At 52.2% G+C, this 21,469-nt stretch overlaps 2 protein-coding genes across 4 annotated transcripts; one reads left to right on the forward strand and one right to left on the reverse strand.

The window, feature by feature from the left end:
* Window positions 1–7,428: 7,428 nt before the first annotated feature.
* RPL7L1 (ribosomal protein L7 like 1) lies at window positions 7,429–15,435 on the forward strand. 3 transcript variants are annotated; one of them, XM_040983388.1, is made up of 7 exons: window positions 7,429–7,648; window positions 8,129–8,237; window positions 9,524–9,684; window positions 11,956–12,093; window positions 12,627–12,736; window positions 12,895–13,109; window positions 15,012–15,435. In XM_040983388.1, the coding sequence occupies exons 1-6, from the start codon at window positions 7,608–7,610 to the stop codon at window positions 13,101–13,103; spliced, it is 768 nt and encodes a 255-aa protein (XP_040839322.1). In that variant the 5' UTR covers window positions 7,429–7,607; the 3' UTR covers window positions 13,104–13,109; window positions 15,012–15,435. The 3 variants fall into 3 exon arrangements, with proteins under 3 accessions (XP_040839322.1, XP_040839323.1, XP_040839324.1); XM_040983389.1 differs by lacking the exon at window positions 15,012–15,435 and adding an exon at window positions 14,376–14,413; XM_040983390.1 differs by lacking the exon at window positions 15,012–15,435 and adding an exon at window positions 14,035–14,074.
* A 730-nt stretch (window positions 15,436–16,165) lies between these two features.
* Window positions 16,166–16,884, reverse strand: CUNH6orf226 (chromosome unknown C6orf226 homolog). Its single transcript, XM_040983391.1, has one exon. The coding sequence runs from the start codon at window positions 16,790–16,792 to the stop codon at window positions 16,502–16,504; it is 291 nt and encodes a 96-aa protein (XP_040839325.1). The 5' UTR covers window positions 16,793–16,884; the 3' UTR covers window positions 16,166–16,501.
* Window positions 16,885–21,469: the final 4,585 nt, after the last annotated feature.

Here is a 21,469-nt window from a genome sequence, read left to right on the forward strand (position 1 = left end):
ACTTCTCTCTCCTTTTTTCTGTTTTTGATGTTGTTGAAAAGTGTGAATTTGTTATTAAGCATTTGATTTTTCTGTGTCCTTAAGTACTGCCGAAAGATAAAGAAAAATTTAAACTGGCAATTACGAAAAAAAAAAAAAAACTATTTGAGCTCTGAAAAATTTAGTAGACTCTGTTAGATTAGGGAGGCCTTACAGACTGACTTACATAAGAGGACGCGTCCCTCGCCATCAGTGTGGTGTGGGCTTATTGGCTTCAATACCTTCATTTGTATAGTATGTCTCACTTGAAATTGCTTTGTATACATTTTGTAAAAATATTTATAAAATGTTTTGTAAAAAAAAAGTATAACAAATTGCAGTTTATTTTGTTATGTTGGATAAATACTGTTAAAAAAAAAAAAAAAGAAAGAAACCAGTCAGTAACTATATTGTTAATCCATGGTTAGGAAAATGTTTAGTTGGAGATTACAAAATGAACCAACCATTGCAATACAGCCAAAGATTTGGGAAAATGCGTAACTGTGATTGTCTTGATTTTGCAAGGAGGAATGGCTGCTTGGCCCAGAAGATCCGGGTAAGTATGGAATGGGAAGTCCATCTCAGTGTAAATACGATCACTTTTTAGTAGTACAACGGGTGAGGCGACTGCATGCTAAATCCAGAGCTGGGTCCCTGCTGGAAGAAGGAGTGGGCTCACTCAACCCAGCAGGAAGTCTTCTTCAGTCCTGGTTTCAGTGAGGACCAGCAGAAAGCTAAGGGACAGATGTAACGCACTGGTCATCCGTGGGGCGGGGACTCTCCCGGTACCCGGAAGCTCAGCCCCAGGATGGCATTCACAGTGTGGCTCTACCCAAATCCTTAGGGAATCTCGCAGAAGGTCAAATGTATTTCTGAGAGAAATTTTTTCTTTGGATCCTAGAATTTATCCTTGTATTCCTTGATTTTTTGCTTTAATGCCTCCCCCACTGCCGCCCACACAGCAGCAGGAAAGCAGGCATGTGCAATGATCAGTAAGAACTTACTGTCACGAAACTCAGGGAATTTAGGCTGATCACATTACTAGAGGGATCCCTTAATGTCATTTACTGTCAGGCTTCTCTCTTTTTTTTTCTTTTGTTTGCTTGGGTTTTTTTTTTTTTTTTAAGATTTACTTATTTTTATTGCAAAGTCAGATATACAGAGAGGAAAATCTTCCATCTGATGATTCACTCCCCCAGTGACTGCATCAGTCGGAACTGTACTGATCTGAAGCCAGGAGCCTCCTCCAGGTCTCCCACATGGGTGCAGGGTCCCAAGGCTTTGGGTGGTCCTCAACTGCTTTCCCAGGCCACAAGCAGGGAGCTGGATGGGAAGTGGAGCTGCCAGGAATAGAACCAACACCTGTGTGGGATCCCGGGATATGCAAGGCAAGAACTTTAGCCAATAGGCTACCATGCCTGGCCCTTTTTTTTTTTTTTTTCAAAGATGTACTTATTTACTTAAAAGAGTTACAGAGAGGGCCTGGTGCCATGGGTTGGTGGCTAAATCCTCACCTTGCAAACACCAGTATCACATATAAACAGCGGTTCATGTCCCAGTCACTCAGTTTCCCATTTACCTTCCTCCTTTGCCTGGGAAAACAGTGGACAGCCCAAAGCCTTGGACCCTACACCTGCACGGCGGACCCAGAAGAAGCTCCTGGCTCCTAGCTTCAGATTGGCTTAGCACCAGCCATTGCTACCACGTGGGGATTGAATCAGTGGATGGAAGACCAGTGGATAGAGGCCTCTGAGGCAACGTGTGTGGCCATTAGGGGAGGAAGATGACACTGAAAAAAAGAAAGAACCTCCACAGCCTGCGGATACTGACGCAGCCTCCCCAGACCAGCCTCTAGCCACCCTGTATGCCTAAAAGCAGAAACACCGGCCCTGGCCCCTTCTTTCCCTGGGAGTCAATAGAGGTGTCCTGGAAGCAGTGTGGGAAGTAAAGGTGCTAATGTCCCATTGCTTCCAAAATAATTCAGACGCACAGGGGTGGTACTCCGATGTTGCCTTTGGCCTCAGCTATTTCATCCTCTCGGGGCCCCCCATCTGGCTCCTCCATCCTCCGCAGCCTGTCCTCACAGCTCCTCCACCTTCTCCGCCGACACACACACCCTGTCCTGTGTGTGTCCTCCATCCTCCTGGGCCTGCCCTCTCGCTTCTTTCCCTCCCTGTGCCCATTCTTCCTCGGGGTTGTTGCCGTACTGGCCTCTCCGACTCACCTGCTCGCCTCTCTTCCCCACTGCCTGGCATCCCAACCTCGCAGGGTTGCTTTGGGAGGACACACAGGGCAGAGAGGTGGAAGGATTGGCGGGGGGTCCTCAAAATGCAGCTGCCTGCAGAAGGGTTGTAAGTGAGAGAAAGCACCTGGGCCTTTGGGAAATTACAGCCGGAGCTGTGTGGCAGTGGGCCGGGTGAGCTGGTTTCACCTTCTTAAGGAGGCATTGCTCAATGATCTTTTAGAATAGCAGATGATCTGGAGGCACACACTGCACTGAAATGACCTGGCTGTGTAGACAGTAACCCATATAGGTGCCAATTTGAGTCCCAGCTACTCCACTTCCGACCCAAGTCCCTACAAACATGCCTGGGAAAGCAGTGGAGGATAACCTAAGCGCTTGGGGCTTTGCTCCTGGCTCCTGACTTCAAACTGGCCCAACTCCAGACACTGCAGCCGTGTAAGGGTAAGCTAGCAGATGAAAGAGCTCTCTCTCTCTCATAAATAAAAAACAAAGATCAAAACACACACACACACACACACACACACACATATATATATGTATATATATATATATGGTCCTTTGAGCATCATCCTTTAAAAAAATTATAAAAACAATTGGTCCCAGCACGGTGGCCCAGCAGCTAAAGTCCTCACCTTGAATGCACTGGCATCCCATATGGGAGCTGGTTCTAATCCTGGCAGCTCCACTTCCCATCCAGCTCCCTGCTTGTGGCCTGAGAAAGCAGTGGAGGATGGCCCAAAGCCTTGGGACCCTGCACCTGCAAGGGAAACCAGGAAGAGTTCCTAGCACCGGGCTTCAGATAGTCGTAGTACCAGCCATTGCACTCACTTGAGGAGCGAATCTTCACATGGAATATCTTCCTCTCTGTCTCTCCTTCTCTCTGTATATCTGACTTTGCAATAAAAATAAATAAATCTTAAAAAAAAAAAAGCAATCAGTGTTATGGTACAGTGGGTTAAGCCACTGCTTGCAAAGTCAGCCATCAACCCTGATAGTCATATGGAAAACCTGAGAGGAGCTCTAGGCTCCTGCCTTGGCCTGGCTCAGCCTCAACTCCTGCAGCCACTTGAGAAACTGAACAAGCAGGTTTTCTCGCTCCTGCTGTCCCCATCATTCTGCCTTTCATATAAATATATTTTTTAAAATGTACTTACTTCATGCCTGGCGCAGTAGCCTAGTTACTAAAGTCCACACCTTGCACACACCAGGATCCCATATGGGCACCAGTTCTAATCCCAGCGGCCCCACTTCCCATGCAGCTCCCTGCTTGTGGCCTGAGAAAGCAGCTGACGACGGTCCAAAGCCTTGGGATCCTGCACCCTCATGGAAGACCTGGAAGAGGCTCCTGGCTCCTGGCTTCAGATCAGCTCAGCTCCGGCCATTGTGGTCACTTGGAGAGTGAATCAATGGATGGAAGATCTTTCTTTCTGTCTGTCTATAATTCTGACTTTCCAATAAATAAATAAATCTTTTTTAAAAGTTTTACTTAGTCTTACCTGAAAGTCAAACTTACAGGCTCTTAGAGAGAGTGAAGGGAGGGACAGGTCTTCCACCCACTGATTCGCTCCCCAAATGGCCACAACAGCCAGAATGGGGCAGGCTACAGCTAAGAGTCAGGAGCTTCTTCAGGGTCACCCACATGGGTCTGCGCCCCAAGGCCTTGCACCATCTTCCACTGCTTTTCAGGCATATGAGCAAAGAACTAGGTCAAAAGTGGAGCAGCTAGGACGACAACCCATGCCTATATGAGATACACTGTGGGTAGAGGATTAGCTTTCTATACCGCCATGCCAGCCACTAGATAAATACTTTATTTTGTTAAAGATCTATTTATTTTTATTGGAAAGTCAGATATACAGAGAGGAGGGGAGACAGAGAAGATCTTCTGTCTGCCAGATAACCATTTAAAAAGCCCACCTATCCTTTTTTGTCCATAAAAATATATATACTCAAAAGAGAAAAAAAAAGAACATGAGACCATTCTTTTTCAGCCTATTTTGTATTTTACTTTCTGTTTGTTTTAAAGGCTAAAAGGCAGAGTTACAGAGAGATCTTCCAGTCACTGGTGCACTCCCCAAATGGACACTTTGGCAATGACTAGGCTAGGCCAAAATCAGCAGCTAGAAACTTCTTCTCGGTGTCCCACATGGGCTCAGGGTCCCGACCACTTGGGTCATATTACACTGCTTTTCTAGGTCCGTTAGCAGGGAGCTGGATTGAAGCGGAGAAGCGAGGACTTGAACCAGCACACACATGGATTGCCAACATCAAAGACAGTGGCTTAACCCAGAGCACCATGATGCCAGCCCTTAAATTTTACTTTTCTTAAAGACTTATTTTTTATTGGAATTCAAGATTTTACAGAGTGGAGAGACAGAAAAATATCTTCCATCTGCTGGTTCACTCCCCAAATGGCCACAATAGCCGGAGCTGAACTGATCCAAAACCAGAAGCCTCTTCAGGGTCTCCTGTGCTGGTCCAGGGTCTCCTGTGCTGGTCCAGGGTCCGACGGCTTTGGGTCATCCTTGGTTGCTTTTCCAGGCCAGAAGCAGGAAGTTGGATGGGAAGTGGAGTGAGCAGCTGGGACATGAACAGCTGCCTATATAGAATGCTAATGCTTACAGGTGGAAGATCAGCCTGCTGAGCCACCGCACCAGCCCCAGATTTGGAATCTTGAGCGGAGTGATGATGAAAGAAATAATGTATCTGCTAAGACTCCTGGACTTTCCTTGGTTATCTTTCTCAAGCCTGGTGATGCTTCCTTCTTCTTTCCTGTTGATTCTCACTCTAAAGTCCTTTTCTTGCAGGTTACCAGAATTGGTTTCTGTTGCTTATGGCCAGTAATCTTGATTGCAATCCTAAGATATTTGGTTATATTTAAAAAAAAAAAAAAGTTAAATATAGCACCGGCACAGTAGCCTAATGGCTAAATTGTAGCCTTGTAACTGCCGGGATCCCATATGGGTGCTGGTTCATGTCCCGGCAGCAGATCTCGGAAACAATGTAGTTCCAGCCCTCCTTCCACAGCAGAGGCAAGAAGGGCTGAAAATCCCTTCCAAGGATTCCAAACACTGAAAGTTCTGCGGAAGCAAACATCGGTGTTCGTTATCGCCCACCACTTGCACAGTCGGGCGTGATGAGGGGAGCCCAGTTCTTAAGAACAATGGGAATGGGTGGACGTGAACTGGCCCAAAACTGAAAAATTCCCCCCACTGAGGTTCCAGGGCTTGAACACCCACCTCACAGAGCACAGTTGCCATCTTCCAAAATGTATGCCACCATTTCCTAAGGGTGGACAACTGAGGTGGCTGAGAACAGAGCCCATGAGAACAGGCTGCAAAGAAAAAGCGGCTTGGGGTCTAAAAGCTGCCCTGCATTCTCATCAGGAACGTTGCTCTGAAAAAAGAAACCTCAGGGACATTGGCATCCCGTGTGGACACAGGTTCCAGTCCTGGCTGCTCCACGTCTGATCCAGCACCCTGCTAATGTGCCAAGGAAAAGCAGTAGGTGACTCAGAACTTGGGCCCCTGAGACCCACCTGGGAGACCCAGAAAAAAGTCCTGGCTCCTGGCTTTGGCCTGGCCCAGCCCTGGCTACTGTAGACATTTGGGGGGAATGAATGAACAAAACAGATGGAAGATATTTCTCCATCTGTCTCTATGCCTCCAAAATCAAGTGAAAATAAATTTAAAGTGAGACTGGAACTTAGATCTCCCTAATTCGTGCTAGGGCACATGATTATGGCTCAGTCAACACATATTCAGGCTGTGAACTACTGGCGCATCCCTTGTTCTCTGGGGTCGGCTAGTGGCACCAAGAATAAATGCTCCCCTAGCGCCATCTGCTGGCGCAGAAAACCGTTTCCCAAATTCCAGCAAAGACCTGGTCAGAGGGAGTTACCTCTCTGAAACTTTTACTCCATTTACTATTTTCATATCACTTTTATCCACACACAGAAAGCAACCAAATCCTGGTATTTTTTTCCCTAAAGATTTCTTTTTCTTTTTATTGGAAAGTCAGATGTACAGAGAGGAGGAGAGACAGAGAGGAAGATCTTCCATCCACTGCTTCACTCCCCACGTGGCCGCAATAGCTGGAGGTGAGCTAATCCAAAGCCAGGAGCCAGGAGCTTCTTCCAGGTCTCCCACACGTGTGCAGGGTCCCAAGGCTTTGGGCTGTCCTCTGCTGCTTTCCCAGGCCACAGGCAAGGAAATGGATACGAAGTGGAGCAGCTGGGACGCGAACTGACACCTGTATAGGATCCCTGCACATGAAAGGTGAGAATTTAGCCACTAGGCCGTCACGCTGGAGCCCCAAATCCTGGTATTTTTGTCTTGTTTCTGCCGTCTCACTGTGACTTCTGTGAGGCCCATGAGGAACACACATGGTGCCGAGCTGTGATGAGGAACCACTGACCACCTGCGACTGGAGCGTGCCTAGTCCCTGACCCCTGCTCAGCAGGCAGGGGCGGCTCTGTCCAGCGCACTGTCTTCCTAGGTGGACTGGGTACCCAGCACAGACTACGACTTCCAAATCATCAGCCAAGCAGTTCACCAGCCCCCTCAAGGTGATACCCACTGTTCTGACAGGTGCTCGCTAATCCCCCTCTCGCCCCCACAAACAGCACCCAATTTGTGGGCTTTGACTTAACAATGCAATGTCTAGGTCCCGTATGGGGGGGCGAGCCTCCTGCCAGCACAGACCCTGGGTGCTCAGGCAGGTCTGAGTTCCTGCAGCCCACGTGGGAGACCCAGCTTCAGCGTGTCCCAGCCATTGTGGGCATCTGGGGAGTGGACTAGCCTGTGAGGGGTTCTCTCTGCCTCTCAAACAAAAATCAAATCAAAAAACAAAAGTTCCCATCTAGTTAGGGAAACAAGGCAATGGTACAGAAGGGTGACGCCTTAAGGATGTGTAGCCGCCAGGCGGCGGGTGCGGCGAGGGGACCAGGTGGGACGTGGCGTCCCACAGTCCCGGCTGTGAGGTGATGCGCTAGGACGGCCATGACGCGCGCCAGAGGGGCGAGAACCTGACGGAGTCAGCGCCGGGAACCGGACGGCGTCCTAGAGCGGCCTAGACGTCGGCGCCCTCGCACACGGCCCCGGGGCGGCCCGCGCCTGCGCACAGCGGCCCGCGGCCCAGAGCGGAGCCGCCAGTCACGGGGATACGGTTTCACTGAAAGGAACTGGGTTTTGAAAGTTGCACAATCCCCCTAAAGCCTGGAGAGGACGTGAAGGAAGCTCGGTGCAGCCGTCGGCAGGAACCAGCCGGTCCTCCAGCACAGGCGTCTCTATGGTCAAGTAAACCTAGAGCGGCTCCTCTTGGCCACACCAGGTGGCTGCCGCGCATGTGCGGTGGCTGCCGCTCGGGGAAGATGGCGGAGGCAGAGTGAGTGTTGGGTCCTGGGGATTTGTGGAGCCGGGCTGTTACTATCCGATACCATCCTCGTGTGTATGCCTCGTGGGCGCCAAACTAAGGGTGCTTGTGGACGGTGGGAGGAGCGTTTCTAAGCTTCTGGGTGGCCGGGGGTGAGGGTGAGGACTGACGAGCTGTAGGGCCGAGACGGGAGGAGATCCGTGGTGTTTAATGTTGGGGTGATCCAGGGGGCGAGGGTGGACGTTTCTGCTGGCGGACCGTGCCAGGTGTGGGATCACCCAGTGTAGAGGTCTACACGCGCCCCGACTGCATTGGGTTTCGCTAGAGTGATCACTTATACCCGTTTTGAACTAGAGTCAGACACTATGGGGTTTCTCGAACTGTCTGCCCGGGACTGTTCTGCAAAGCCCAGAACGTGGTGTGGGTTTGGATGCAGCCACTCACGTCGATTCCGTCGGTAGGGTAACTGCTAACCTCAGGTTTCTGTGCCAGGCAGAGGAAGAAGATCCCGTTGGTGCCTGAGAATCTCCTGAAAAAGAGGAAGGCGTATCAGGCCCTCAAAGCCACACAGGCCAAGCAGGCGCTTTTGGCCAGGAGGGAGGTAAGGCGGTAGCTGGGGAGAGATGCTGGAACTTGGAGCTGGTGGGTCTGCGCGCCCGCCCAGCCTGCCCCGGCCCTACTGGGGTGCGTCTGAACGCCCACCGAGCCTGCCCTGTCCCGGGGTGGGTCTGAGCGCCTGCCCAGCCTGCCCAGGCCCTGGGGCTCCTTTACAGAATGTATCCAATCTAGGGGTGGATGCCTACCGAGTGATTCGAAACGCCAGGCCTGGCATAAGCTTACCGCTTTCTAAATGCCACCTGTGTGGGTGTTTGTGAAGCGCCTTTGGAGTGAACGATGTGTGTGAGGGGGTGGGAGGAGGACTAGAAGCAAATGTTTGTTGGTAAACGTTGGCTAAAAGCACAGGAATGGATTTAAAACAGGGAGCTGGGTCAGAAGTGGGGCCACCAGGACCTGAGCTTACAGGGTACGGCCTTGCAGCTAGCAGCTTCAGCTACAATGCCAGCTCCCGTGTCAACTGCTTTATCAGAAACTAGTCCCAGATTCCTGTTTTTGTTTCTGTGGTTGGTTGTTTTTTGTTTGTTTTGTTTAAGATTTGTTTTTATTTGGAAGGTAGTTTTGTTGTTGTTTTTTTGTTGTCTGTTTGTTTAAGATTTATAGAGAGGCCCAAATGCATACAATGACCAGAGCTGAGCTGATCTGAAGCCAAGAGCCAGGATCCTCTTCTGGGTTTCCTACACGGGTGCAGGGTCCCAAAGCTTTGGGCCGTCCTCAACTGCTTTCCCGGGCCACAGGAAGGGAGCTGGAAGGGGAGTGGAGCAGCCACAGGGGGAGGATTAGCACACTATACCACCATGCGGGTGCCAAGGGATTCTCGTTTTCTTGACTCCATTTTTGCTTGGATTTCTCAATTTCCTATATTAGTATTTCTGTGAGTTCATTGGAAGCGGGATTAAAGATAATGTTCTTTTGGTGCAAAAACTTTGAAATCATACAGAAATTAGTACTTCAAAAAGTTCATGGCAGGGTCAGGAGTATAGTCAGTTGAGAGGTCAGCACCCTACACCTCAGATTCTGGCCTGGACCCCAGGAGACGATGGCACAGGGTGGCTGGCTCCCTGCCCAGCCGTGGAGCCCACATTGCACACCGGGCTCCTCTGGGCTCCTGCCTGGCAGGTGGCACGTACTCCTCTGTCTCCTCGCCTCTCAAAAAAAAAAGGTTCAAAGGGGACTGTGTGGTGTGAGAGCCACAGCTCCTCTGCAGAACGCGGGGAGTGCGGGTGAGCGTGGGCACCACGTGGTGATGCAAACGGCCATCTTCTCTGGCAGAGGAAAGGAAAGGTGTTCCAGTTCAAGCGGCTGGAGTGCTTCGTGTACGATGCTTGGCGGCAGCGGCGGGACTCAGTGCGGCTCAGACGGCTGAACGTGAAACCCCACGCCTTGGAAATGCCGGACAAGCATTCCTTGGCCTTCGTTATCCGTCTCCAGAAGTAAGGCCCTGGTTTCTCTGTGGGTTCCCTGAAGCCAAAGCAAACTGTTGACTCAGCGTTAGGCCTCCCATCCAGGAAGATGAGACACTAGGCCCTGACCCTCTAGGACAAGTCGTGCCTGGGAATTCAAGGCTGTGTGCGATGCACAGTTATGTCTGCAAGCTTAGGAAGACTGACGCTGGGCAGGGCACAGAGAGAGGTGTCCCATCTGCTGACTCACTCCTCAGATGGCCTCGATGACTGGGGCTGGGCCAGGCTGAAGCCAGGAGCTTCTTCTGCGTCTCCCACATAGGTCCTGGTGCCCAAGCACTTGGTCCATCCTCTGCTGCTTTCCCAGGCCATTAGCAGGGACTTAAACTGGTGCCCATACAGAATGCTGGCCCTGCTAATAGACTTATTTCTTTTTGTTTGCTTGTTTGTTTTGGAAAGGTAGATTTACCTGGCTCATCACCTCACCCCCAAACCCCGCCCCAAATGGCTTCAACAGCCACAGTGGAGCTGATGCAAAGCTAGGAACCTGGAACCTCCTCCAGGTCTCTTGCCTGGGTGCGGGGTCCCAAGGCTTTAGGCCATCCTCTGCTGCTTACCCAGGGCACAAGCAGGGAGCTGGAAGGGAAGTGGAGCAGCTGGGACATGAACCAGTGCCCATATGGGATACATGCTTGCAGATGGAGTATTAGCTGTATTAGCCAGTTGAGCCATGACACTAGCCCCACCTGATTGACTTTGAAATTAGTGGAGCACAGGAACTTGAGGGTGGGGTATTTGAAGACATACTTTCTAAAGCAGGAACTTGGATGTGGGCCTAGAAGACCTGAAAGGACCTCTCACCAGGGTCAGAACTTCAGGCATGGCTGCAGAAAGCTGAAGTGTGCCGGTGGGTGGGGGCTGCTTTTCTAGGAACTCGGGGCAGTCAGGAGGGAGGAGCATAAACAGGGCTGTGGAGACACAGCTTTTCCACACTTTTGGTCCCCAGGCTCACCCTCACAGCCCTCTAATCTCTGCTTAGAAATTCTTGGCCTCTGCCAGAAGGCTTTTTTTTTTTTTTTTTTTTTTAAGATTTATTTTATTTATTGGAAAGTCAGATATGCAGAGAGGAGGAGAGACACAAAGGAAGATCTTCCGTCCATTGTTCACTCCCCAAGTGGCCGCAACAGCCAGAGCTGAGCTAATCCAAAGCCAGGGGCTTCTTCAGGGTCTCCCACGTGGGAGCAGGGTCCCAAAGATTTGGGCTGTATTGACTGCTTTCCCAGGCCACAAGCAAGGAGATGGATGGAAAGCAGGGCTCCCAGGATTAGAGCCGGCACTCATATGGGATCCTGGCGCATGCAAGGCAAATATTTTAGCTGCCAGGCTACCACACTGGGCCCAGGAGGCTTCTTTTTTATTTATTTATTTTTAGATGAGTCTTACATAGTTGATTAGGGTGCAAAGGGTCAAGGGCTAGAGGAAAATGGTTGAGACCATTGTTTCCACATTCTCTTTTTTTCCTTTCTGTATCTGGGGAAAGTGGTGGAGACAAGGGGAGAAGCCACACCCAGACTCCCAACTATCCCAAGGTCTCCCATGTGGAGCATGCTCCGAGGGTCCTGCTTAAGTGGCTTTGATAGTTCAGCAGTTGCTGGGTTAATTCTGTCTCCAGCCCTGTCCTCTGTGCAAACCAGTGGGTGTTGGAGTCCAGCCCAATCCTGCCCACTCAGCCTTCCTGTACACCTGTGGGAGCTGTAGCTGCGAGCCTCCTGACTGGGTTCCCCTGCCATCCCACTGTCCTCGGTGACTATCAGCAAGAAGCCTAGTCATGTCTTTGCCATACATTCTCCAGTAGCACCCTCAGAAGCAAGTCCAGCTTGCTTAGCCCTACGCAACCCTCTCCAACATGTCTGTTCCCATAGCAGCCCAGACACTGCCAGCATCGCAGGGAGATGATCTGTTTGCACTGCCTCTTGTGAAACAGACCTTTTCTACCAGGTATTCCCTCCCCAGATGGGCACAGCAGCTGGGCCAGGCTGAAGCTGGGAGTCTGAGACTCCCATCAGGTCTCATACCTGGGCCATCCTGTCCTGCTCTCCCAAGCGGCTGAGTGGGTAGCTGGATTGGAAGTGGAGCGACTGGTACTGGAATCTGACTTGCTGCAGGTGACAGCTTGATCAAGTACCCCTCAGCATTGACCCCCAAGCTGAGCTCTTCAAGCTGTGTTCTGGAGAGCCATGACGGCCCTTGGACATCAGGCTGAGGGAGCCTGACTTCTCTTGTCTTTGCTGTTTGTTTCAGGATCAATGGGGTGAGTTCGCTGGTGCAGCAGACCATTGCACGGCTTCGCCTGAAGAAAATGTTCAGCGGCGTCTTTGTCAGAGTCACACCCGCAAACCTGCGAGTGCTGCGGATAGTGGAGCCTTACGTGACCTGGGGGTGAGTGGGGCTCTCGACCACAGCCCTCAGAGATCAAGAACCCCGGGACAGGGATTCAGTGACTCTGGTGATGGTCCCACATAGCACAGCCAGGCACGTCCACTCTGCACTGAGGCTCAGGTGGCCAGGAGATTGGCTCTAATGTCTGGAAGCCGAGCTGGAGCCACGCTTTATATGAGGAGCACTTCTCAGGTGTTCCAATGCAGTGAGAGCGTGGGCTTTGTTTCTGCAAGCTTGAGTAGACCATTCCCAGGGCTGGGGCCCAGACCGCAGCCACGATGCAGTCTCTTTTTGGTTTTTAGTTTGTTTTTGCCACCTGCTGAATGCTATAGTCTGGGCCACTCCTTTCCTTCCCTTGCAAGTTTATTCCCAAGCATCCGTACTGGAACATGGGGTGAAAGGGGAAGTTTCTGGTCTTTTCCCAGCTGGGCAGCAGGAATGGCCACTGTCTTGCAGTTTGTGTCCTCTTAACATAGCATGGCTGACCATAGTAGCGCAGTGGCTAACACACTATTTCATTCTGCCTCCCATAGATTTCCAAACCTGAAGTCCGTCCGGGAACTCATCTTAAAACGTGGGCAAGCCAGGGTCAACAACAAGACCGTCCCTCTGACGGACAACACGATGATTGAGGAGCACCTGGGTGAGGGCAGCAGCAGGGGACTCGGGCCTGGCTGGCAGACCTGGGGTCCCTGGGCCGTGGGAACCTGTCGCAGGCCCCAGCTCTGGCCAGCGGAGCTTCTCGGCTCTGTCAGATGAAGGATGGGTGAATAGCGGAGTCTGTGCCCTTGTGCTTTTTAGGGAAATTCGGTGTCATTTGCTTGGAAGACCTCATTCATGAAATTGCCTTCCCTGGTGAGCATTTCCAGCACATCGCGAGGTTCCTGCGCCCCTTCCAGCTGTCCGTGGCCCGCCATGCTACCAAGAACAGAGCGGGCTTCCTCAAGGAGATGGGCTCACCTGGCTACCGGGGCGAGCGCATCAATCAGCTCATCCGCCAGCTGAACTAGACCCAGGTGAGGCGGGCCCAGGGCTGCCCTCGGGCTGGCTTCTTGCCACTTAGTAGTTTTTGTATTTACTCATATTTGAGAAAAGCCTTGACTGGGTGGAAAGGGGAGGCTGATTGCACGAATAAATACCTACTTAGAACAGTGAATATCTGATCAGGCCAGGAGTCTGTGTGCATCCTGAGTCTTGACAGGCTAAAAAATGTGAAGTGACGAAAAGAATTCCATTTTATCATTTACCTGGAAATGGATAAAAAGTATGATTTTTTAAAAACAGGGCTGGGTTGTGGTATAAAAGGTTAGGCCTCTGCCTGGTACAACATCCCACATTGGCTTTGGTTTGAGTGCCAGCTGCTCTACTTCCAATCCAGCTTTCTGCTGATGTCCCTGGGAAGGCAGTGGAAGACAGTCCAATTGGTTGGGCCCCTATACCCTTGTGAGACACCCAGATAAAGCTCTAGGCTCCTGGCTTCAGTGTGGGCCAGCCCTGACTGTAGGAACCATTGGGGATTGAAGCAGCAGATGGAAGATCTCTGTCTCTCCTCTTTCTGTTACCGTGTTTGGAACTTTTTTTTTTAATGAAGTAAAAAATAAAGTGCAAAAGCCCAGTGTGGTAGCCTAGCGGCTGAAGCTCTCAACTTGCACACACTGGGACCCTGTATGGGCACTGGTTCTAATCCCAGTGGCCCTGCTTCCCATCAAATTCCGGGCTTGTGGCCGGAGAAAGCAGTCAAGGACAGCCCAAAGCCTTGCGACCCTGCACCCAGTGGGAGACCTGGAAGAGGCTCCGGGCTCCTGGTTTCAGATTGACAGCTCTGGCCCTTGCAGCCATGTAAGGAGTAAATCATCAGACGGAAGATCTTCCTGTCTGTCTCTCCTCTCTGTATATCTTTCTAATAAAAATTTTTTTAATCTCAAAAAATAATAATAAAAGGACCTGGCATGGTGGCCTAGCAGCTAAAGTCCTCACCTTGAATGCATTGGGATCCCATATGGGCACCGGTTCCCATCCAGCTCCCTGCTTGTGGCTTGGAAAAGCAGTTGAGGACAGCCCAAAGCCTTGGGAACCTGCACCTGCGTGGGAGACCTGGAGGAAGTTCCTAGCTCCTGGCTTCGGATCGGCATAGCACCAGCTGTTTCGGTCACTTGGAGAATGACTCGTCGGATGAAACATCTTCCTCTTTGTATATCTGACTTTGCAATAAAAATAAATAAATCTTTGGGCCTGGCACAATAGCGTAGCAGTTAAAGTCCTTGCATTCCACATACTGCCAGGATCCCATATGGGTGCCAGTTCTAATCCCAGCGGCCCCACTTCCCATCCAGCTCCCCGCTTGTGGCCTGGAAATGCATCCCAGGACAGCCCAAAGCCTTGGATCCTGCACGCATGTGGGAGACCTGGAAGAGGCTGCTGGCTTTGGATTGGCTCAGCTCCAGCCGTTGCGGCCACTTGAGGAGTAAATCAGCGGACAGAAGCTCTTCCTCTCTGTTTTTCCTCCTCTCTTTGTATCTGATTTTGTAATAAAAATGAATAAATCTTTTTAATAAATAAGTGTATCTTTTAAAATATATAAATAAATAAAAGGTTTCAGGTTTCCTGTTGCCTGACAGGATGCCTGCATCCCACATGTGGGTTTCCATACCTGGCTCTGGCTCCAGCTTCCTGCTAACATGAGCTCCATAGGGCTGGCAGCAGGTGGTGGCTCCAGTGGGCCCTTGTCACTCCCATGGGGGCCTGGCCAGCACAAACCACAACCAGCAGATATGAACTCTCTTTGTGAAGCCCTAATATTTTGTTGTTGTTGGAGAATTAATCTTATTTAAAATTTTTTTCCAAAAACTTTTTCTGAACTCTGAAATTGTTTTTATTACTGTTGTTTCTCCTGTAGTAATACAGTCTTTTGCCCTCAGATGATGTGAAAGCACACTGAAAATGTGGTGCTTGGGATCAAGTATCTTCAGGGAAGATGGTTTACCTCATCAGAAGCTGAAAGGAAAGCTTCACAGGGCAGTCTGCTCACGGCTCACACCTCACCCCTCCTAGTTCCAAGAAGCCCCACCGTTTCCCACTGGCTGCCGCCTCCTGTGGAAGAGCTTGTGCCATGCAGGAAAGCGCCCTCCGGGGCCCAGCTCCTGTCCTGGGGTTTCCAGCCAGCACAGTGGCAGATGGAGTCCTGTTCTGTGCCGGCTGATTCTGGCACTCCCACCATTTCACCCCTCGGGCCTGCGAGTTGAATTTCCTGGTTCCCCTGTTACTAGATATTCTGATCCCAAACAGGACTGAACGGGCCATTTTCTTGGTGTGAAGTTGCCACAAGTAAATAGTCTAATTGGATCTTTTCTTTGCACATTGTATTACTATTTGTCCTGCTGTTAGTGATGGAAAAGACCAACAGCAGGGTCTGTGGGGAAGTTCATCCTGGGAGCTGCGAGAGGGAGAGCGCCTCCCCCAGTGTCCGGGCCTGAGCGGCGGGCTTGTGCGCGCAGACTTGCTGCTTCCTTGGCCTTCCCATTGGCTTTGCTTTCACTCTGGCTCTCGGAGCTCTCAGATATAGCTGTGAAACAGCTGTGAAACAATGCATTCACATGTGCCAGGATGAGGTCATTAATTACCTGCTTGGCTGCAGCGTTAACCTGCCAGAAGATGTTACCCTCCTGTACAGCGTTGTGAAATCTGATTGCTTCAAAATGATGTGTTAGGGAGTTGGCGCAAGAGAGCACTGGGGAGGAAGTCCTGGGCCCGTTTCTCAGCTCTGCCTTACCAAACAGGGGAGCAGGCTGGCACAGCCTTCTGGCTTAAGGTGCTGCCGATGAGTGGTGCTGCGGTGCCTGGGAAGGCCGCTGCGGAGGCCCAGCTGTGGAGTTCTGGGCTCCAGCCATTGCAGCCATTTTTGAAACAACAGATACGGAAACAGTGGTTCCAACAAACAAGCACCATGTACTGTCTGGTTATTAAGAGAATTATGCAAAACAGTAAACCTGGTAATTGTAAATAAGGTTTTCATTAAAATTGTGTGGTTGAATAATATGCCACCCATAACAAGTGTTATTCTGTGTATTTCTAGGAAAAACAAGGGGGGGGGGGTTTCTCACAGTATATTAGGGTGCCCTGAGATGTTGCTGGTAACGGCTTACACACAAGCTGTCTTGTAGATTTTGTAGGACAAAGCAGATCCCAGATTCGCTGTCCCTAACAGCCACAAGAGAAGTCCTGCTCTCACCGGGCCCCATCCGGCGACAGCCTAAGCCTCGTTAACGTTACACCAAGGACATCGTGGAAGGGTGCAGTTCACAGAACAGGACGCGTTGATGCTTCCGGGCCAGGGCGAGTGGCCGGCCAGCACCCAGAGGCTCGCCGGGCACGGGCAGGCTCCAGGTCTCGGCCGCCAAGTCCACGAACCTCAGGACCCCGGAGATGGCGCCTCTGCCGGGCCGCTGCTCTCCCCGGCGCCGCGGGGTGCAGTGGGGCCCGCCGCCTCCCAGGGCTTGGGCTTGCGCGGGAGCTCGGACGCCGTGGGCTCGCCGAGGGTCGCCGTGATGTGCAGCTGCTGCACGCCCGGGAGCGCCTGGCCCCGCTGCACCAGCTGCACGAGCTCCGCCAGGGTCACCGAGGCCGAGGCTGACCCTGCAGGTGCAGCGGCTCCGCCGAGACGGGCAACACCGGGACGCCCCACGTCGGGACGCAGCTCCATGTTGTGCCGGGAAGCCTGACGGGAAGGCGGAGCGGCGAGCACTTCCGGCGAAGTGGACGCAACCACCGTGAGAGGAGATGAAGGGAGGTCCGCAGACCACACCAAATCCAGAAGCTGGAGCGTTAGAGGCCGACCTCGTGCAGAAACGCTGCTGCAGCGGACACAAGTGGGCCCAGCCCGGAGTCCCCCCCGGTCGGGGAAGGTGCTTTAGAAAACAGGCATGGGCTGCTAAAATGTGAAGGCTAGGTCAGGGCCGAACCTGCTGCGCGTGACACCGGCCATCACGGCCACTAGCCCCATTCCGGGGCTCTCGGAGGGGAGGGCAGAGGCTGAAGGCTGGTTGGCTGAACTGCAGCTGCTCTGGCTGCTGTGTCAGTGGGCGCCAGCCATCTCCTGGCTTCCGTAGCTGAAAGCCTGCCTGGCCTGTTGAACGCCCCCCCCACACACCCCCGCGCGCCAAATAAGCTTAATTAGGATGGACAGATCCAACTGGCATCGTTTTGTCCCCTGCTGTGATACACTAAGGAAGATGCAACGCCAGAATTGTTCTCAAAACTGTGCTCTACAGCTAATCCTAGAGACCCAGGCCAAAGTGAAAGAGCGTTCAAAACTGACTGGCCTGAGCCTGATACCACTGCCGTTGTCATAAAAAACAAACAGGGCCAGGGGACTCTCCTAGAAATGTAAAAAAAATAAATGCAGACAGCAGCCACTTACTGTACTGAGGTGCTTGCCTTCCGTGTGGGAGTGCCCACCTTCCCCGCTCATGCACGCCCTGGATGACGCAAGTCCCTGGGTCCCTGCCACCCCCACCCCCACGGGGGACCAGTTCCCACCCAACCCAACCTGGCCATGGTGAGCACTCGGGAAGTGCACAAAAGGCCAGCCCTCTTGGTTTTTCCATATCCCTTCCTGCCTCTGTGCCTCTCACGTAAATCAAATTTGGAGATGAACACTGCTGTGCAGCACCCATTGGCCAGGGGGTCATGCTGGCGGGACCAGCCACGGGATGCAACAAATAGGAACTGGGAGAATAGCTGGACTCCTCCAGCACACCTGTGTGGGATCCTAATAAAGCTCAGCACACAAAGCCCAGTGGAGCCCCTTGGTTGTGAGTCTTACTGAGTGGTAGGAGGGTGACATGGTGACACACTGTGACTCCATAAAGACCGATTGATTTTCATTGGAAAGGCAAACACACAGAGAGAAGGAGAGAGAGAGAGAAAGATCTTCTGTCTGCTGCTTCACACTCCCTCAGCAGCCACAGCAACCGAAGCGTGAGCCAATCCAGATCCGAAGCCAGGAGCCTGGCTTTGAGATGTCCTCGACTGCTTTCCCAGGATGGAAAGTGGAACGACTGGGTCTAGAACCAGTGTCCATATGGGATCCTGGCACATGCCAAGGGAGAACTTTGGCCTGGGCTACCGCGCTGTTGCATTGTTGCCTTCTCTCCTGCCAGCCAAGGACAAGGAGAAAGCAGCCTTTGCAGGAGTCAGTCAGCCCAGGTGTCCCACCCCCGTCCTGCTCGCAATCGGGGAGCGTGGCTGTGCGTGTTTCTGCCAGGGGCGCTGCAGCAGTGTCATCGTCGCTGTCTTCCTGGTCCTCTGTTCTGTCCCCAGCACAGCACAGTCAGAGGGGAAGGCTGAGCGTGGGAGTTAGGGATCCTGCCATCTCTGTGCCCTCAGCTAGGCCCCTGTGACCCACATGGGAGCGTGCCCCAGGGGAATGAGAGTTCTCTGGACCTTACCCGTTCTCTTTCTTTAACTGTGCCTTTCAAGTAAATAAATACATCGTAGAAGAAGAATGGGTAGCCGGGATTCAAACCAGCACTCTGCTGTGGGATCCCAGCCTTGCAAGTGGCAGCTTAACCCACTACACCAGAACAGCGGCCTCTGGAGTCACCTTCTGAGCATACCGGGCTGGCCCAAGGCTGACACTGGGAGCCAGGCCGAGTGTAGGAGTCCTAATCCTCCCCTCCAGCGTTTACAGGCTGTGGGCCTTGGGTGCAAACCGCTTGGCTGATCTCCACTCTAGGTTTCCTATCTGTGAAGTGAGGGGGTGCGGGTGTAAAATGGACTGGGCTCAAGATAAGAATGTAGCTGGGCACTGCGGAACAGCTTTCCCAGCCAGTTCCCCCAGGCCGTCTCTGCCCGTCTTTCACCCAGCCTACAGATGCCTCCCAGGTTGCATTGCCCTCTTGGCCTCTAGGTTTGGCCAGTGGGGTGGGGAGGGGATGTGGAGTGTAGAACAGACAGAGCAAGGGCTGCCCTGTTGGCCCAGGGAGGAGGGCTAGCAGTTTTAAAAATTTAAGAGTTATGTATTTATTTGGAAGGACAGATTTACAGAGAGAATGAGAGACACAGAGAAGGATCTTCTGTCCGCTGATTCACTCCCCAAGTGGCTGCAATGGCCAAAACTGAGCTGATCTGAAGCTGGAAGCCAGGAACCAGGAGTCTTTTCTGATTCCTACATGGGTACAGGGTCCCAAGGTTTTGGGCCATCCTCCACTGCTTTCCCAGGCTGCAAGCAGAGAGCTGGATTTGAAATGAAACAGCAGGAACACAAACTGGCACCCAATCGGATGCTGGCACCACAGGGTAGAGGATTAGCTTGTTGAACCATGCCTTCAGCCCCTAGATTGAATCTGTATGAAATCCTCCTCAATGTGTCCTCCAAGTATCTGCATGGTCTGCTCCCTACACTTGTTCACCTGTGTGAGAGTAGGTTACCCGAGCAGCCTGCACAGGGTATGGAGATCAAATCGATGCTAAATTCCAGGAGCACAAGGCTGTCCTCTGGGGAGGTCCAGGGGGAGCGGGGAGAGGTGAGTGGAAGTGACCGTGGTGAACCCTCGAGGCTGTGTGGCTTCTACCGGAACCTGCTGGGTGGGGGCAGTGAGGACTGGGAGAGTGGCTGAACAGCCGCTGCCCTTGGCCTCCTTGGGTGTCCCCGTGAGGGCTAGCAGGTTCCAGTGCTGCCTGAAGTGCTCAGTCTTCACAGAGACTTCCTGCACTAAGGGACCAGCCTTGATGGGTGAGAGATGGGAGCCTGAACTTGCATGGGGACTTCCGGGAGACAAGTTCAAAGTGTTCACTTGGAAATCTGTTACTATACTTCCTCTCCCGCCACTCCCTTATCCCAGGACCTCAGCCTCAGAACCCTCCTGGGCTCCATCCCTCCACCCTGACTCCAGGCCCTAGAGGAGCCAGGGTGGAGCATGGAGAAGCAGAAGGCCCTGCCAGGCAGCCTTGGCAGGCCTGGTGGCAACATGTGTGGGAGTGGATTTTAAGCGAACTGCACCCAGAAGGGCGGAGAATGAGGCCCTGCTCAGCCAAACCCTTGGCCCAGGAAGTCTCATTCAGGGGGCTGAGATTTAACGTATTGGCTCGAACGCCTGGATAAGGCATTCCGAATCTGCTGGCCTTGCTAATTAAGCCCTGGACTTCATGGCAGCCTCATTTAAGATCAGTTAATAAGCTTAAAATGCCAGAGGCTCCCTGGCACACCGTAGAGGAAGAAATCAGATGGCTCGGGGAGATGAGAATGCTGGGTTAGCCACGAGCAACCTTGCAGTTCTACTGAGCTTCAGGTTTTACAGGGCCTGGAGAGGCTGCCGTTGAAGCACTTGTTCCTTGGCGATGCTGACAGACTGTGGACTCACTGGCCATGGCAGAGCCAGAGGACAAGGCACTGGCCCTGTGACTTCCCCCACGCAGCTTCTGTGGCTTGTTCAATGGCTCTATATGTACGCATGGCCAGTGCTGAGGGCCCAACCTCCTTAACAGCCTGAAGCCAGGGCCCTGAGTGGGCACTGTTGTCACCTGGTTGAGACTGAGCCCTCCCTGTATTAGGGAATGGCTTTCTCTCCACAGACTCTCCAGCCAGGCATTATGAGGCTGAGGGCGGGGGAGAAGTCCAATTGGCTCACAGCCAGGGAACTCACTGGCTTTATTCTTACCCAGCACCCTGAGGCAGCTGCCTAGTATAGCAGGGAGGTGGGGCCCCAGTAGGTGCCCAGTTGGGACCCTGCACCCTCCCTGCAAGGTGCAAGAGCTGGGGTGCTACTCTCTGCAAGGGTGCAGTGTCCTTTAGAATCAGAAAGTTTGGTTGTGTTCACAATCACCGCCGCGTCTACATTGCTCGCAGTGCCAGCACCGCCTCTCCCTCGCCGAGCTCCAACCGGAGGAAAAGCGGGTAGGTGAGTAAGGAAGTACTTGCACCATGGTTCGTACAAAGCAGACTGCCCGCAAATCGACTGGTGGCAAAGCACCCAGAAAACAACCAGCTACAAAAGCCGCTCGCAAGAGTGCGCCCTTTACTGGAAGGGTGAAGAAACCTCACCGTCACAGACCTGGTACTGCGGCGCTCTGTGAAATTAGACGTTCTCAGAAGTCCACTGAGCTTCTGATTCACAAACTCCCCTTCCAACGTCTGGTGCGAGAAATTGCTCAGGATTTCAAAACAGAGCTGTGCTTCCAGAGTGCAGCTGTTGGTGCTTTGCAGGAGGCAAGTGAGACCTATCTGGTTGGCCTTTTTGAAGACACCAACCTGTGTGCTATCCATGCCAAACGTGTAACAATTATGCCAAAACACATCCAGCTAGCATGCCGCATACGTGGAGAACGTGCTTAAGAACCCAGTATGACGAGAAACATTTCATTCTCAAAACAATTTTTT

This window comes from Ochotona curzoniae, unplaced genomic scaffold (genome assembly GCF_017591425.1).
Source record: "Ochotona curzoniae isolate NIBS_2020 unplaced genomic scaffold, NIBS_Ocur_1.0 contig_3819, whole genome shotgun sequence".
Classification (NCBI taxonomy): Eukaryota; Metazoa; Chordata; class Mammalia; order Lagomorpha; family Ochotonidae; genus Ochotona; species Ochotona curzoniae.

Excerpts from the sequence above, each read along its gene's own strand:
- RPL7L1 (XM_040983388.1), top strand. The coding sequence starts at position 7,608 with ATGTGCGGTGGCTGCCGCTCGGGGAAGATGGCGGAGGCAGA. Across the intron at positions 12,094-12,626 it reads GAGCCTTACGTGACCTGGGG|ATTTCCAAACCTGAAGTCCG; the intron begins GTGAGTGGGGCT and ends TGCCTCCCATAG. Across the intron at positions 12,737-12,894 it reads GATGATTGAGGAGCACCTGG|GGAAATTCGGTGTCATTTGC; the intron begins GTGAGGGCAGCA and ends TGTGCTTTTTAG.
- CUNH6orf226 (XM_040983391.1), bottom strand. The coding sequence starts at position 16,792 with ATGGAGCTGCGTCCCGACGTGGGGCGTCCCGGTGTTGCCCGTCTCGGC.